Here is a 19829-nt window from a genome sequence, read left to right on the forward strand (position 1 = left end):
TACTTACTACAAATCATGATCAAAACAGAACCGAATGACTATAATCGCAAGAACTATAAATTAAATACTAAAAAAGGCAAACAGAGGCTTCTTTTACTTACAGGCTAGACACCTTAATGGCAAATGGTAAACCCGTTAGAAATCGGTTTTGCGTATTTATTTGAACAAGTGGTCAGGAGCTCAAAAAATTGAGTATTAGTTGTGTTTAGTATATTGTGCAAAATAATATTATTATCTTGTCATTTTGAAAATGCTTAATATTTAGCAAATTTATAAAATCATATTATTTTATTAACCTTAGATGTACGAATGTGCGTTTATGAACAGACAGGTTTCCAGTCATTACGAAGAGCGGGAAACAAGTTATTGCACCGAGTGCTCATTTCATCACGTCTTACTATTTGGAATTCAAACTATTTTACATCATGATAATTCTTGCCTAAATTATAGGCAATTTGTTTCAATTATAACATTTATAATATAATATCTAATCTATTTCTTGTTTTACCTTCCTTTTTTATTTGACTATTGGTCAAAATATTTGTTATTATTTGAAAACTGAAGAGTCCATATTAATCTACTCAAGCCTGTCTCACGTTCAGACACCAGCCTGTTATATTAAAACTCTAATGTTTCATATAAAAAAACATTACAAGAAAGTTACGTTCTCAAGTAAATTAGGTCATAAAACAAATTTAAATCCATCCTTGGTTGGGAAAGACTCAGTGGAAATATCAGACATGGTACTTTAGATAAGCTAAAAAGGAAGAGACGAACCTACGATCTAGATAGGTGCATTTTAGGTCGTAGGCCAATCACTCAAAGCTATTTCTATCACTTAGTTGCAGTTAATGAGGCGTTGTTTATTAGTTGTTAATAGGAGAACAAAACAAATGCCGATAACTGGCCTTGTCGCGTTCTAGATTGGAAACATCAATCTAACGACAATTTTAGATCCATGTCTGTAAATAGATTATTGTTTGTCTAATTTGGAGCAACAGAATTAGGGCAATGTTTAAAACATGAAATATTTTCTTATCACTACAAGGGTGCAGGTCATCATTGTCAGTCATTATTGGTATAATCTTATAAGTAAGTTCACTTGCGATTTTATCTTTCTGTAAATATGATAAAATTAAACTTTCCTATACATACAATACTAAATATAAACTTTTTGCTAACCATTTAAAACTTCCTCATATACGAACTGAATATATCGAATAATCGTCACAAATCGGTGTTTTAATTCCTAAGTATTTTTTAAGCAATGTAAGCAAAGTCATCGTCAATAACGCTACGCTGTAAGTGATTCCCTAAAACGTCTAGCGGCGCCAACCGCAACTGTCATATGTTATCTATTCTAATTAAATAAAGGAACAGAATGAATGATAACGTGAAATAATTACTATAATAGTTAATAGATCATTATAATTAAGGGGCATTTTGCAAGATTGGGGAAATTAAAAAATATATATTTATCTTTGATCAGAAACTTAATTGCAAAATTAACAGTTAGACTTTTTACCATTATATTATTATATGTTATCTAATATTTATTTGTAAAGTTATAAAAATGCTTTCATGCTTTTAATTATTGTATGACATAGCAATTTTTCATTACATAATGTTGGTATTGTACAAAGGGTTTAATTTGGTAATTTGCGTCCTATATAATATTATTTCAATGTTAATGAAATCTCTAGAATATTGCACAAATCTACACCAACATATTAATTATAACGGATGTAGAAACGATTAGATATCACTAACGAATAACATATTATTATTTTTATGTTTGTGACATCGCCTCAGACTAAAACCTCTCACTTACCTACCTCTCAATCGTGGCTTCGCCCGCGTGTGTAATGGGTGAAGGGAGGTATCCTTTATCTTTTTCTGTACCCTTAAGAACGTGTACGCTAAATTTCATAATGTACCATTAAGAAATATATACATACAAACAAACTCACTTTTACATTTATAATATTTGTTAGGATTATAAGATATGCATATATATCTAATCTAATGTAATCTAAGAATTAGTTTATTATTTTAACTACTGACCTTTTGCTTAAAATTAATTATGTTTTTGGTATTAGCTGTATGGGATTTAAGGAGATATATCATCCATCCTAAACTCTAACGTGAATTTGAATGATTGTTGTTGATTGTACATTTAGGTAAAATATGGTATTCGAAACTAACATCAATTTTAAATGTGTTATTTTTTATTTTAATAAATTGTTGCTAAGAACTTTCGTTGGACACTGTTCAAATATGACGGAAAAAAAGACTTCTAAAGAGAATAACAAAACTCTTGGGTTATATTAATGTTTCCAGGAAAATATAATTTTATTTACATAAGAATTATTTACATTTGAGTATTGTTTTGTAATGAAAATTAAAAATTATCTTAATAAGTAAATAAGATTCTATTGTTATATTGGTTAGAGAAATGTTCTTGGAATATTCTTATTCACTTTAGCGTTCATTGTTGATTGAGGGTGTTTTCGGAAAAAAACAAATCAGACCTGAGAAGAACTAGCGAAAGAAATTCAGCGGAATATTTTTTCGTCTAAGTTAATTAAATCTTCTGTACCTTTTGTTTCTAAATTATTACTTACATAGATTTGAGTCAAATAACCGCTATTTCCATATTTAACAATCTTAATATTACAATTTTTTAAAATAAAAATATTATTACACCGAGCCTGGTGAAACCACGAACAAAAGCTAGTCACAAGACCGTGTAAACACTTGATTTAATTAATTACATCTCATACCTATTATAAATGACAACAGGCGACACAGTTGCACTATGATTAATTATCATTTACACGCAAAGGACTACATCCATCAATATATTGTCAGTTCCTTTAAATACTACTGCTATATTAAACTCTTCAAGTTATTGTAAAGAAATTGCTATAAATAACTAATGTCAGTGACTTGCTGTAGGCGTCTGGTAGACAGCGGCCGTCTCACCGCGGGATATTCCATACCTCAATGTTTACTCACATTGAACAAACTGAACTTCTAAGTTACGCCATTCCCATAGCTCATTGTACAATCAAAATGGACATAATGTCAATGAAATATTTTTAACCTATTTAAATAACTTGGTTTAAGCTGCAGATATTAATTAAACCACTATAATATAATATATAAGTACTGAATAACCATTCTAATTATAGAACTGGAAAATGGAAATAAACGCGCAAGTAACAATCTAGGTCACAAACTATCTTAAAAATAAATCTTCTAAAAATATGTATGTAGTATTAAATAAAACCTATAATTATGTTGTTTGAAATAAGTTTTTAAACAAAAAATCTAAAACGAGAGCCGAGAATACCTACGTTTGTCGTCAATTCTTCTTTGTTTACATAATTAAGTATGATTAAGTTCGTTTCTAAAAATAACAATGAAAACAACAAGCTCTTGTTACATTTGAAATCATTAGTTTGTTGACTCCGCCTAAAGAATATACTATCGAGATAGCAGACTCTAATTGTGATATCGCTGTTTACTATTGTTTTAATTAACTAACCCAATATTTCATTTATTTATTTTTTACAAAAACTTTGTCTTTTAATTAAATTATCTACTCTCTACTTACTAGGTAATATTATTCGAATATGGAAATATGGGATATCACTTAAATTTTATGTAGTTAATTAGAAAGATATCATAATTTTTAAATAAAGTGTTGTTTATTGTTATATTTATATACAATAATCAATAAATAATGATATAATTAAGTAAAATCAATAATAACAGTAAAATTGCAACATTTTCCACGAACAAGGTGTACATAGAAACACTTAGTGCACAGTTTTCACGTGTCGAAGGCGCTACGGGCGGGGCGCGACGAGGCGGGGCGTGGTGGGTGCGCACACACCGCCCATCATCAGTTATAAGCGTGAGCGACGTACGCGCTGGTGACAGCGTGAGCAGCGCAACTGACCGACGCTATAGCGTGCGCGGTGCGCCACGACTGCGACCCGATCGAATTTCGCGCGCCGATCAGCGCAAGTGCCCGATTGTGAACAATCATACATCACCAAAATTCCAGGTCTTCAAAGGTAAGACTTGCTATGTATTATCAGTGATTTAATATAAAGCCCCCAAATGCTTTTTTATTAAATAAATACATAAAAAATAAATTCATATTAAAGTGAGGACAAAGTATGCTTCATGTATAAATGGTGCTTAAATTTTAATACCATAACTTATTTAAGAAAATTGTCAATAAGTTTGTTTTCTTTCAAAATATATTTATAAAAAAAAATATTATTTCTTAAAATCAATTTGACTATATTATATATAATATGAAGCTAGTCCAAAAGCCTTATAGTGTGATAAAAGTAAATACCGCATTTTTTTCGTGTATATGTTTAAATATTGCATAATTCGTAACTAGCCTATGCACCCAATGGTATACACCATCAGAAACAATATTTAAAAGCCCAACCAATTCCCTTAATTCTCAGTTTTCGGGTAAACTGCATTCTAAAACCTATAACCTCATTTTGCCTAACAAAATGATTCGAATTCAATTCCAGGGAATTTCTTTTTTTGAGTCCAGATTTACAAGTCAATCCGTTATTGATTGTCAGGAAAATGTATTCAAATGCTAACGTAAAACTAATCAAATGATAAACTATGATATTTCACAATCTTAATACAAATTCTTAAAAAATTGTAGACAATCAGTTCACAAACCAGGTTTTCATATTCACCCTGCACCAAAGATCTTGACTGCGTGATTGAAGAATACTCATTAATAAATTGTTGGCATGTTTAAATGCTAGGCTGTAAAGGCATTTAACAAAAACAAAGCTACTAAAACTAAGCGGTTTATAAAAATAAATTTCTTTAAAAATGGTCTCATAATTTTTGGTATAACAATACATTTATATTATAATTAAACTAACTTAACTATTAACATTTTATTTTCAAACGCTACAATCATACAAATAATTCCATAGGTATAAAACCTATTATTCTAATATTGTAAAAGACAAAAGTCATTACCAATTATAACCTCTTAAGTGATTAATTTTCAAAAACGCTGTATCAACTGAGTTTAACTAATGAACGGCTTCAACACTGATTTCCATATTTCTAACATCAGAAAAGGCGAACTTCCATATAAGTTAACATCCCTAAATCACCCTTTAGGAGATGAATTTTAAAAACAATCTTTGCTTCATAAGCATAACCTTTAACGTCCATTTCCATATATCTAGAATGAAAAAAGGGAAACTTGCATACAAACTTTTATCCCTAATTTCACCCTTTTAGACAATTAATTTTCAATAATACTGAAACAACTGTCTTCTACTCGAAAAAAAGAAGCCTAAACACCGATCTTCATATTTTTAACCTTAAAAAATGTTGAACTTCTATAAAACTTCTTTCACGCTTTTAGGTAATGAATTTTCAAAAAATTCTTAAAAACTGTCTTTAATTCATAAACAGAAACCTAATAGCCGATTTTCATATAAATAACATCAGGAATGACGAATTCACATACAAAAATTCTTTCCCCATTTAACGCTCTTGAGAGATGAATTTAAAGAAATCCTTAATTAGTTTTCGCCCTGTAAGTTTGTTACTTGTTATCTTCTTTTTTTTTAATTAAGTACAATCACTTTTCACGTTAGGTAGGAATTGAAAATGTTTCACAAAATTCCCACTTACAACTATCGCAATCTCCAATTTCTTCAAATCGAACCTATTATTAACAAATATATTTGTTTAGCATTGGACAAACCAACACTGAAATGCCTGCATATATTTTTTCGTTACCGCGTGCGCAGGTACGACGACTACCTAATGACAGCTTAAATATAACATTGGGTTCATATGTAGGCATACAATGTTCGTTTTAATACAGCAATTCATAAAAAGCGTACAAAGCACTTCAACATAGAACTTTTATGGTGGAATTAAACTCTGGAGCGTGCATAGTAAATCTTCATCGATGCTGCCAAAGCACATTTGCTGGCTAATTATTAAAATGAGGGATCTTTTTTTTTTTCAATTTATTCTATATGTTTTTTTCGATTTAAATAACTTAATTATTTTATTGTTCAAAAGTTTATGCCTGTTATATAGAAAGTATATTGATCTCCCCTTTATTGATACCAAAATTTTGAATATCTTTTTTTCTTACTAAAAGTAAAGACTGTGACGCATTTACTTTTACTCCTTAGAGTTTTAGGATTTTTCTGGATTGGATTGTTTCCATTAAATAAAGTCCAAATATTTGTCTGTAAAAGTAAAAAAAACGGATAAGAAAACAACCGAAACTGTGATAAATCTTCAACTTTATTAAATTATAGTATCGACATCTTTTTCGCACAGAAGTTTCAATTCAAATACTTATATAATTTAATAAACATAAGTACCTTCGTGTCTAACAAAGGAAATTTGGACGTTTTCTGGAATTATGTTGTACAACCATAGACATGGCTACAAAAAAATTTCTGATTCTGTGCCGCTGACTAACAATCGTAAAAAATTTGCTTTTGTTCCTTGTAAAAGGTGGCTAACAATATCCCACAAAGTCATACAATCATTTCCCTACTAAGACGACCCGTATGCGAAATCTCAAATTTACACACTAGTATTTATTTTCCCTTTTCTAACCATATGTCTTCATGCATACATATGAATAAAATCAAAACTAAAAAATGGTTATTTAGGATTTCGAAAAGAATGAGTTTCGTACTATCCCAATAGGAAATAAAGAAAGAATGCTAAATTTTTATATATTTTCTCTTTTTTTAACTATGCCGTTTCAAATTAAAAATATAAACGTATTATTTGTATTTTTCACGACAAGCCCTTTCATTTAATATTCCGAGTGAACTTGTAACATTATTTTTTAGTTTCCCTGGGCAAAGCCAGTTTATTGACACGATAATCCTCAGCACGGATATCAATATAAGTATCAAATTTCTAGTGATACTGTCTACCACATTCGAAAAAAAAGGATGTGACAGACGAACAGACAGTAAAGTATAAAGGTTTCGGATAAGCATTAGAAGCCCTAAAAATCGTTATTTTTTTACATCATGTAATAAATTTTACTCTACGTTCGGTGGACTATAACGTAACACACGCAAGGATAGTACCCATTTTGAAACAGAGTTGCATGGCTAATTTTTATGTACTGCTTAGAAATAGAGGTGAAAGTCATTTGTATATTTAATAATTATATTCATGTAATGAGAAAATGGTAGACGTATATTTCGTAACTTGTTTATTGATTGCCATGGCAACTGGACGTATCTATTTCTTAAGCATCACATATTTACATATCAATTCAAATCAACGGCAAATGCGAATATCCGGCCCGGGAGAACCTGTGACCATAGTTTAAGACATTCACTGTTACTGCGCTAGACCATCGTCAAATGAACTAGGAGTACATTATTTTGCTGAGTCTTGCAGCGAGAAGTGCCCTGTGTGCAAATAGCTCTATTTTAGATTGAAGTTACGTTATCTTTAGACAATTTCCTACCATGAACTGAACACCATTCCAACACAATAAAAAGCCGTACTAAAAACTTAGACCATTTTTATTAGCACATTATAGAGTTATTTTATAATAGTCTAAAACTAAAAAAAAAAACTGATGCCTTAGCTGTTGTCAATCGAAATCGCTCACAAAGTAATGTAGTAAGCGAAGTGTATGAATCTTATAAGGTCAAATTTTAAATTGGGGTCGGAGGCGTTCATCGAACGGGCATTCTGCTACCTGCGACCTTGCCTATCAGACATTAAATCGAATGTACAGACATCTAATAAAATATTGAAAGCAAGATGACACGAGTCGCGAAATCTTTTATTTAAAACTAATGATAATTTTTATCAAAACATTATCACAACTGAAATAAATATTTAAAGTTAAACATGTTGAAATCAAATCTTTGCCATATCATGTTAATAAAACAATATTACTGATACGAATATATTTAAGCAGACAAAAATAGGAGGGTAATTAATTATAATTTAATAATATGAAAATTAATAATAATTTCAATTACTGTCACTGTTGTGAACTTATAAATAAAATAAACAATAACAACAACATCATACACAAAAAAAGATAAGTAGGTACGTTTATATGTTCGTATTTTTATGTTGCATATTTCTTTTAATGGAAGTATAATAAAAATAATAATTTACCTACTTATTTATGAATTGTTAACATTGAGATGTTCACGAAATATATCCAAATCAAAATAAAACATGGCTATTGTACAAATTATGGCAGAATTAATGTGGCAAGAATTCTAGCGGCAAATCGTCGATGAATCGCAAATTTAATTGTGCGAAAAACTCACAATCATTTTACCACCTAATGGTGGTAATAAGACTGGTGTCTTCTAAAGTTTTTGCATTGTTACACCAAGATATTTCAATTCAAAACGTCACTAGGATTTCTTTTTAAATTATTATAAAAGTTTTTAATTTATTTTTACAATTAAGTACAAGTATCATCTATTTAAAAGGAAAGAAATATTTGCTGCCCGTTTTTGTTTATTTTATTATTCGTGTTTCTGTTACAAATATAAAACAGACTTATGTATTTTTTGTTAAACTACTATAACATATAAATAAATACATTTATTTGGTGCTAAAGTATCAGCGTGTGTACTAAAGGCACTGACCGCTGCCGCGAAACGTCAATTGGGAGAGCCGACGATACACTTGACCCCGCAACTCTTGAATTACCTATCGTCTGCTTATTCGCACTACCGTGTCTTGTTGCTAAGCATTTATAAGACACAGGTATACACACACTAAGCACATATGAACGCAAATCTAAAGTTTTTTTTTTCTTTATTTCTTAGACTTGTAAACCATTTCATTTATTTCACAACTCACCGAGTTATACAAAAGTATACAAACAAGAGATTAACAGATGAAGTCTGGTTATAAATTATGTTAATGATGATTATATAAATAACAATTAGGATTGTAAAAGTATTTGTAGTTCAATTTATAAATAAAAAATGAACTACTGAATATTTTAAAACTTATTATAATAATTGCATATCTTTAATACCTAATCTTTTTTTTATTCTGCATTATTATCTTAGGTATAATTTTTAAATAACAATCCAATCATAAGTGTTGATTTGAACAGCTGCGGCTTTATATTTGTTCAAATATGGTACTCAAAGTTTATTGACTAAAGCAGTGGTAGTTGGCAAGGCTGCAGATCAAGATGTAATTATTCAATCGAGTGCACGAGCACCGAAGCGAGCATTCATCAGACACTGTGGGATCTCTAGGGTTACCAAAAACTCTAATAGGAATAATATTATACCTACTCGTTTACGCTAAAAACATTTCACCTCTAAATAATAACATCACAGTTTTCGTAAATAATTTGAGTCTTACTGTTTATTAAAATAATATAAACTCTAAATACAAAACTATAATGTTCACTCTACGGCGATTCTTTAATATTAATTCAAGAATATAATTCAAGGATAAGTTTATGTAAAAGCCCTATGAAAGAGGTCAACGCAAGGCGCGGTAAAGCGAGTTAGAAACGGCGAGTGCACGCATCTTGCATGTGACCGATTGACTGCCTCTGACACAGTACTTGGTATTCACGCTCACTACTAACTCACTAACAACTTTTCATTGCACCATCTATCGTAATTTAGACTTCAGTGTGTAAATACAATCGACTTACACTGTAATTTATAAAAATATAAAACTATATTTGTTATCTCTCCCAATACCTATTGTAAAACTAACCTAACTCAATGTTTATAATATTTTATACGTAAATGAATGCAAAAATTAATAACCTACTTGTAATCAATTATGATAAAGTATTCTGCTAACATAAATCGCATAGTTCTATGGAATGTTGTTTTAAATCACGTAGTTTTTTTACAAGGCGGTTATATAATTATTGTTCTTATAATACTGACCTACTGTAGAATTGTGTCATTGAAGTTATTTTTAAACAGAATCGTATGATTGGCTTAATGCATCGTATATGCTTGGGGGAGATAAATTGATTAGAACTAAAAATAACGACTTCAATAAGGTAGTCCACTTATACTTAGTAACAAATTCTAAGAATTATCGTTTGCTTAGAAAAGACAGCCACGTAAACTCTTCGCTTGCATTTTGCGCTTATAAGTATGTATTTCGCACCAGGTTGAGGCATGACCTTCATAAAATTAAAGGCAGAAAAATATAAAAAAATAGCAATGCATGATGGTGACGATTCGATCTGATACTGCACCCACCCTATACTATTCTTGGAATGGCACTTAAGGAAAGGAAGAAGCTGATTTGCATTTTTATGAATGATGAAGGTTAACACATTCATTTGTCTCGTTATATTATATTTACCGCTAAACATTTGGCTCACTTGATAATTTAAAAAAAATGAAATTTATATTTTTAAATACCTAATGAAACGTACATGTTTACAATGTATTAAAATGTGTAACAAAATAAGTAATTGCAAATGATCATTTATTTATTTGTTGGTACATAAGCTACATCCGTTTTGACGCGCAAATGAGGTACAGAAAGGTATATAGGCAATTTATGGCACACTAAGTAAACAGGAAAAACAACTAAAAACAAACAATATATGTGTATTTTATTTAATGACAAATGTAGAAAAAAGTGTAAAAAAGAAACGGACATCGAACCATTAAAAAAACATAATATAGTTATCTTGCGCAGTACGCCGTACATCAACGCAAATGGTAACGCACACCAGCCAAGTATAAAAAAATATCCTCCGTTATACCAAACAGTATTTTCCTTAAGGATTACCAGCCACTGGCAACTGACACGAGCTCCTTATCTTATTTCCTATTTTGAGGGCGGAAACTTTTATTAGCGCGCCTTGTGGTTTAAAGCCGATTCGTATGCCGTTACGGCAAACGGGATGTTTTTTTTCTCCCCGTCACCACCATTCTCCGGTCCCTTGCGCTTGGCGCGTATACTACTTTATATACTTCCTTCCTTCACAATAAGAATAATATATTTGTTATATTAACAATACTCTTAAGTTACTATTTATGATACTCCATATATAATTATTGATTTTCTTTTATAAATTCTTTCAATAACCATCAATTTTATATTTTTCAATTTTATTTATTTACTTTACTATGAATTGGTTAAGAAATTAAATATCATGTAAGATATTATTTTATCTAAGGCAAAATACTAGTCCTTTGCTTACATAACATGGTTATTTTATTTACATAATTGTATAAGTTTCACAATAACGATCGCGGTTCTCGGAACGCCTGTATATTTTATAACAAACTAACTAACTTGTAAAGTAAAATTAACAGGCACTACACGTGCTTGGTTGCAATATTTAATTTTACTAAACTTTATAGCATATTTGAAAATAATATTTTAATGCGTTTATTTTTTATTACAAAACCATTTAAAATAAATATCCTATTTGCTAAATAGTTTATTAACAATTGTCCTTTTCATATTAACCTCTTCTATTGTGTTTAAATAAATAAAATATAAAATAAAATTAAGTTTTCCTTGTCTTGCCGTAAGTATTTATTTTGTAGTATTCATAGCCTTCTGGTGTACTGTCAAATCTTATAATTAATACTAACTTCTTCTTAGGCTACCTCTCCGACTAGCGAAGATTGGCAGTCAGTTTCGTATATTCCTCCCAATTCTTTGCTACTAATGGTGGATTTGATTCCTAGGTCTATAGAAGATTATCACACCCTACTTCCTGTAAAGCACGAAAATTTAAATGATGATTAAGATTTTACGAATTAAATTAAATCGTTTATTTTTTCGAAGTGCTATGAACAGACTTTTGAGTTTTTAAATGTGAGTGCCCGAAGTTGTATACATACTAAATCTAATCAAAGACAATGAGATAAAAATAGATATTTTTACTACTTTTTAATAACATTAGGTACCGGATATATTTTTTAAGTTTGTTATCAGAAAATACTAAACTTCGCATTCGCTTATATATTAAAACTTTTAACTAATAAAAAAAGCTATATTTCAATTCAGTGCATGTGAAACAATGTATTAGGAACATTTTATTTTCACATTATATATAGAAACATTGCATTCGCTTAGCTAGCTTACATTTAAATATATAATTAACTATTATTATTACTCACTTTTAAATTTAGAACTACCTAAAAGCCACACGATTAACGGCTACTTAAAGAACTCCTTAGTATGGATTTAAATAAGTAAATTTTTAGAGTCGATTAATAGCTCATTAGAGTGCATTAATTACTATTAAAGTTAAGTATAGCAAAACCGTCACTTTATCTAATATAAATATTATTATATATCTTTTTGGAAACTCGTTAGCAGCATAAAACGATTTGAAGCATTGAAATGAATGGATCATTCTATTCTACTAAAAGTGCATTATATTACCAAAGTGATAGCTTCACTTAGGAAATGAAAATTGTATAATTTATGTATTGTATCCGCTATCCTCAGTATAGTATCAGGGCGGAGCCCATATCATATTACACTTACCCTTCGGTATAAAAGCGTTTAAACTTCTCGAGTTACGCACACTCGCAGCTCAGATTACAGAAACATACGTTTGAAAAAAGACGCTTCAAACGATTGCTAAGCTTCCGCAATATTTTATAAGGTTACTTGTTAAAAATTATAAATTAAAACCTATTAACACAGTAACGATACTGTGTTTATTTTTTTAATAACGACAATAAGTAACATTTTACGTGCCCATATTAAAAAGTAAATTTTGTATGTAAAAGTCTTATCACACGTATTTCTTGGACAAAATAAAAATAATTAATAAACTTACTTACTGGAATAAATATTGACACCAATGAATCCAGAAATATAATTTAGTTTTTTAAACTAAAATAAAGAAATGAGCGATCGGTAATTAGTGTCTTGATTTAAAACTTACAGTTTGACGTTTTTTACAGATAACAATATGTTGGCGAAGAAGTTAATGCATATATCTGTTTTTGGACTGGCGATGTTATGGGACTGGAAGAGCGAAGCTGCCACGGCCGCGGTAAAACTGTGTGGCCGCCAGCTCGGAGACATCATGAGCAGAGTCTGCCACGAGTACAATAGCCCTACTTGGGATGCACCTACAGGTGATTTTTTTTTTAATATTAGTGAATTATTGCATTGTGTTTTGCTTTAAATAAGCATTTTATTTTAATTTTTTTTTAAATATCATGAATTTTCATTCATTTATACTTAAATAAGCCTTACGTAATGTTCAAACTTAGAATACATGAGAAAAAGATATACTTATAGGAACTAATCTGATTCAAAAATGTGCACGTGCTGTATTAAAAAATAGAGCAGCTTTTTACGCACAAAACACTACAGCGATAGCTCAAATTCAGGTTATCAAAACACGCATTGTTTTTAAGAAGCATATTATAATGTTTTATATATATTTGTCTGGTATATGTTTGGATATGTTTACTATCAAATATACTGAAATTCTAAATCATTAAACCTACATTAACCATAACAATAATATCCGCTTAACAACAGCGATTAATATTAACCGCTATTAAGAAGGTCGCTTCGTCTGATTGTATAATATTGTCAAGTTGAAAAAGATATCGATAGTTAGTATACTGTATTTATCAAAATAAAAATAATATGTATGTTTTTTTCACCTTTCTTATTTATCAGTTTCGGTAAATGTATTGAAACATTTTATTCTGAGAAGAAATGTTATTGATGAAAAATGAAAAAAACATGAAAAAAAAATATTTTTTTACTTCTTGGATGTACTTCTAATTTATAAAGTTATTAGAAACTTATAAATCTTCGAATCTTTGGCCCGTTTTAATACCATGATATTGAAAAGGATTCGAGATAGGATGTACGTACATCTTAACCATAGGTCGTAGGTTCAAATAATAACTATTTATTTCACATATGAACACCATTATGGTATATAAATATTGATGAGAAGGAAAATAGCGTGTTAAAATTTGCAATTATCAGGATAATATGTAAAAGAAAGCTGTTAACTAATATTTTTTTAATATCTAAAAATATATCACTGTAAGCGATAAATATTTTAATAAAATAACATACACTATGGTATGCGGAGTATACACTATTATTAAGTTTACGAGTTTTGTATAAAAAAATATTACGTGGAACGTTCATTAATAAATTTAAAACCTGTGCTTCTATAAGTAAAAATTATATTTGGTACACTGAGACTATTTTTTGTTACTTACTATTTCCAGTCATGTTATTGCCTCATTTCTAATCGATAGTATTCCATAAATATTCATCTCAATATTACGGACCAACGGATGTATCAAATAATAAATTAATCACAAAAAAAAAATTTGGTATAAATTTAATTATTTTATATCTCTGTACACATTTGTTGTCACAAACTTTTAGATGTGGATACCACTAAACATCTACTAAGACTATTTACCTTTTTCTTTAGATGATACTATTTTTACAATTAAAATAATAATAGCCTTAAAGATACCATAAAGGCACTGTCCGGCATTGATAGATATATATAAATGTATATTTTTATCATCGCATCATGCGACCTCTTGAATGTTTACATCTAATACTTAATCGCAGGAAAAACAACTGCCAACACACTTACCCTCTTATTTAACAGTGACCCCACATACACATAATATCAGTCCAGAGTGCCACGGATCGGTTTCGTGATATGTAACATTCACATATGAGCCAAGGACGTCAATAGGCGGCAATATTGTGGAATTTTCCAAACGAAAAATAGGCTAATGTATAATATACGACGTAAGATTTATATTGATAAATAGTTTTTTGTAGTGTTTTGATTCACAGTTTTTTTTTAATGTCAATCGTAATATTTGTCAAAATATTTAATGAACCATGCAAAAGGACTCTCGGTATTATCATATAAAAATATTCAATGAATATATGTAAAAAAAAAAATAAAGGACCCTAATTTCGGTTAAAATAGACATAATAATAGTACCTAATACACATTATACTAAAAAATATTCAAAATCGCTAATCTTATAATAATTTCGACAGTGGTAGAGCAACCAGCTGCATTGGTAAGAAGAAGAAGACGAACTGGAATCGCAGATGAGTGCTGTGTTTTCGGATGTACTTGGGAACAGCTTACTGCATATTGCGCAATTAGTGCCAAGTAAGTTACTTCCTCATAAATTATATTTAAAATAATTACCTCTTATCTTTATCGATGATTTGGTTATCCAAAGACTGGTAGAATTTTAATACAAGTTGGGTCTTAATTTGTGTAAAATAAAATAGAGAAGAGTACGATAGTAATTTAATCCTAGTGTTATGATATGTCGTCTACATAAATAAATTATATAAAGTAGATTCATTATAACAGAAGTTGATTTTAAGTTAATAAAAATTTTTACACAATTCGGATAGAAATATGATCATTGTTCCATAAAGAAAAATAAAATGTAATGTTTGTGCTTGCATAAGAATTGAATAAAGTAAAACCAAACGATCAATCTTCTAAAATAATAATTTATGGTTTAATTTACTAAATATCCAATATCTATTCCAATCGAAGAAAGAGTAAAAGTAAACAAACCTAAGATTGCATACCTACTCCATGAAATTTGCTAATAGCTTTGCTACATTACCCAATACTAGTTCTTAATTAATATATCTTTATTTATAATTTAACACTTCAAGAAGATTCAATCACTGATTAGTTCGTGAAACTGGACCGACGAGGTTTGTGGGTTCAATCCGAGCAAACACTACCGAATTTTAGTATGTTTCAATAATTCATCGTCACACTACCTACATGAGATTCCTCAAAGGTAAAGAGGCCTTAACTTAACTACTTACTTAACTTTAGTATGTCCAATTGTATTTTATTTACGTCACTTAATCTGACTTATAATCTTGGCTATAAATCAATATAATTTGGACCAAACAGATCTGAATCGCCGCTGGATTCCATGGAAGCACACATGATCGCGGACCGATCGGCGGAGGCGGAGGCGGAGGCGGCGGTTGTTTCTCCGGCTGTGGTAGGCAAGGAGTGGTCCACGAGCGGAGAGACGGGGAGCTCTCGGCGCGAGGTGGGACGCGGTCGCAGTCGCGGGTACGGGCGCGCGAGGGCGCGAGGGCGCCGTTGTTGGTGCCGGCGCAAGAGGCGCTCGGGCCGACGGCGATCCTCACTCATGGGTAACATGGTGTGTCTCACCTTTGCCGTGTTCTTGTTCTCTTTTCTTTGTGTATATTGGTGGTCAGAGCTAGTGCTAATACTAAGTGCAGGCGGTTTAAAGTCAAACAAAGCATATAGTAAACGGGAAATCAAAATCATTTTAGGGTAGAGCTTTATGCAAGCCCGTATGGATAGGTACTACCCTCTCATCAGATATTCTACCGCGAAACAACAATACCAAGTATTGTTGTGTTCCGGTTTGAAGGATAAGTGAGCCAGTGTAACTACAGGCACAAGAAACATAACATCTTAGTTCCCAAGGTTGGTGGCGCATTGGTGATGAAAGGAATGTTTAATATTTCTTACAGCGCCATGGTCTATGGACGGTGATGACTACTTACCATCAGGTGGCCCATATGTTCGGCCAACCTATACTATAAAAAAGACAGGTTCCTATTTAAAACATAAATATATATGATAAATAATATATTTATAAACATGATGATATATAACAATGTAATTATTTTATTATCAATTATGAATCACCTACCAATATACACAATGTTTAAAATATGATTATAGGTGCTAAAATGCTCGTTGCTATAAATTTAATAAAAAAAGTACTTTATTTGGTCTTTTAAAAATGCTTTTAACAAAAAACACCAATTTATATTAAAATATCAGTTAAATATAGACAACGAGAATATAATTTCTTGAATATCTCTGAACGAATAATACTGTATTTAATTGTGAAGCAATAAAATTGTTCGGACAACAAAATCAAAAGAGAACATGAAAACGGCTACTAACACTCATATTAACGCTTTCGCATGTTTACTAATGTCACGTAACAAAATCAATCATATTATAATTAATATATTGGGGCCTAATTACATGCATAATATTACAGAGGTTTAAGATAAAAAAGATATAAAATAGTTTACCAGCCGCATATTTGTTTTCAATAAAATTGACACCATAGATTTCGGATTTAACCAAAATTAAATACACTTTATAGAATTTAATAAGATAAAAAAAATTCAATGATGTAATACAATTATTTAAAAAAAATCCATATTATTTTAGAAGTAAGTGATAACATGATAACAAACGACAATCACTTTATTTTTTTTTTAATAATATCAACATATCATAATGATAGGCGATGTTTATCTAAGTTACTGTAGTTCTCACATATTTATTTGTTTCGATCTGAGTGGGTGTACCCGGAAACACTCGTTTCCACGAATCCAGATATTTGGTAACACTTCGTATTTATAACCATCGTCACACCAACCTCTTATTTGCATCGGGTTGTCGGGATGAAATTTTAGTTTTTAACATTTTCAATTTACATAAGTCATATGAAAAATATTTTGTCGAAGTGATCGAACCGCTTTCCAAGTTCCAATAGTGAAATTTTATGTACATACATATATGAAAAAACACAACTGACACCGCCCCGCGCATCCGAACCGTATTTTATTTACTAAAGAGCCACTTTTAGAGTTCATATGATATGCCTAATTCGCAAAATAAATAAACAATTTTAACAGTAAATCATACCCAATTAACCACAAAAGAGCCTTACCAGGTTTTTCTTGTCCTTTCTCTACGCTATATTGTGTGTACACAATATACACAATAATAAAGATATTTTTAGACTAAAATATTTAATTATTACTTTTTTAATTATTTTTTTTAAAGCAAAAATGTCCCGAATACTGCTATTTATCCCTCCTTTTAAGCTTATCACTTGACTTAGGAATGGGTACGACAATGGTTCAGGATCGACACTGACTTTTTACTTCGCTAGGTAGGTAGGTGGGAAACCATTGTGCTATTAATGCTTAACGCTATTTTATATATTTTAAGCTATTTAAATTATTTACTCACAATACTCTCCTATAATATTATACCATACTTTCCTTTTTTTTATAAATTAATTGTTTACGAACGTATCCCGAATGAAAATCACCGAAAACAAACTCGCGTAAGCCATATCGGGTCGCTACTTGAAATATAAATATAATGGTATAATAACTATAATCATTTATATAGGTAGAAAGTTCTGATAGAGAAAAAATAAACAAAATACCCGAATAATAAATTATGTAATGTATGTATGTACATTTTCATCAAATAGGTACATATATTTACAATAGGTACTTAATTTTATATTTCTTTAAATACTATATATTTTACGATTACGAAAGGATTTTTTTCATAAGTCATTGACTAATCACGAGGCCATAATATGGATGTAATTAAAAAGAACTAAGATCATTATCACTAATATGCCTATTTCGATGATGTATTTAGTGGTTATAAATAATATAATGTATTACTAACGTAACTCTTAAGTAATTAACTTTACCTACCAGTCACAATACGGACGCAATTAATGAGTTTATATCAGGTTACTATCAAATCTGCGAGCAATTAATTAAACTACCTTGGCCTTTGCTCCCTCTGGATCCAAACAAGTTTTGTTTAAGTTTATTGATAAAATAACAAATTACAATGCATTTTTTTCCTTACAGGAGCTCATAAAAGGTGCCGTGCGCGCTGCGCCCGTATTGGGAACAGTGTCGCCCCTGCTGACGTGGGGCAGAACCCTGAACACTGACTTGCCATCGATTGAACGAGGTCGATATGCATATGTTGCAGTCTACACATAAATTAATCGACAGCCGATAAAAACGAGCAAAGTAAACAACATGCAATCACTCGCTTGCATTTGGTGCAGCGACCCGGTGTTCCCTAGGTCAATGTTAGGAAATATCAGTAAACAAATATTAATTGAAATATGACATACGTAAGTTTTAGATGAAAGGCAAAATTTGGTCAGAATTTAAAATAGTTATATATATATATACGTAACAAGTACCTTCCTTGCAATGTGTTCAAATAACTAGCATTAATATAATGTTTACCTAATAGATAGATAATTCTTAAAACTTACATCATTACAAATTTCTGTATTCACTTGCATGGTTAACAGACTTAAGATTACAAACAGACCACTAAACTCATTTTGTCTTTTACATTATAGAAAAAAACTTGCTATTTAATTATATATTGTATTGATGTCAGAAAAAATCATAGTATTTATTGTTCACTGTAAATTATACCTCACTTTACTGATTTTTAATATATCTTATTGCGAATAAATACTATAAGCGAGAATATTGTATTCCAGGTTCTATTTATGCTTTAATTTTGTAAAACCTTTATGTGTAAAAAATATATTTAAGCTGTCTGCAATAGAATGGAGCACCATAATAGATACATTATGAAATTATGAATATTTTATTTTCTAAGGTTTATGTAACTAATCACCTACCACATAAGATTTAAAGATCTCTAATGAATCTGTGATAATTCCAATTAAAAAATAATTCATTAACTTATAAACTCTAGATTTATACACTTAGTTTTGTATTTCCTTGCCATGTTTGTAATGTGCGTGTGTTTTAAGATTTAGGATGTATTATAAATTTTATAGTAAGAACAAAAGTGACTGATTAAATGGATGCTGTAAGTCTAAAGTTAGTTTTTTGTGTTAGACATAGTCATTCCTTAGTACTGTAGAACCACCTTAATTTATTGTTTTCAT

General features: G+C 30.2%; 1 protein-coding gene across 5 annotated transcripts; it reads left to right on the top strand.

Annotated features, from left to right (window-relative positions):
- The first annotated feature begins 3908 nt into the window (after positions 1-3908).
- LOC113397187 (insulin-related peptide 4-like) lies at positions 3909-19761 on the top strand. 5 transcript variants are annotated; one of them, XM_026635413.2, is made up of 5 exons: positions 3909-4085; positions 12978-13154; positions 15085-15202; positions 15980-16238; positions 18754-19761. In XM_026635413.2, the coding sequence occupies exons 2-5, from the start codon at positions 12986-12988 to the stop codon at positions 18889-18891; spliced, it is 684 nt and encodes a 227-aa protein (XP_026491198.2). In that variant the 5' UTR covers positions 3909-4085; positions 12978-12985; the 3' UTR covers positions 18892-19761. The 5 variants fall into 5 exon arrangements, with proteins under 5 accessions (XP_026491198.2, XP_026491199.2, XP_026491204.1 ...); XM_026635414.2 differs by having other exon boundaries at positions 15980-16230; XM_026635419.2 differs by having other exon boundaries at positions 15980-16147.
- The last annotated feature ends 68 nt before the right edge of the window (positions 19762-19829 follow it).

The sequence above is a fragment of the Vanessa tameamea genome, chromosome 3, assembly GCF_037043105.1.
Source record: "Vanessa tameamea isolate UH-Manoa-2023 chromosome 3, ilVanTame1 primary haplotype, whole genome shotgun sequence".
NCBI lineage: Eukaryota > Metazoa > Arthropoda > Insecta > Lepidoptera > Nymphalidae > Vanessa > Vanessa tameamea.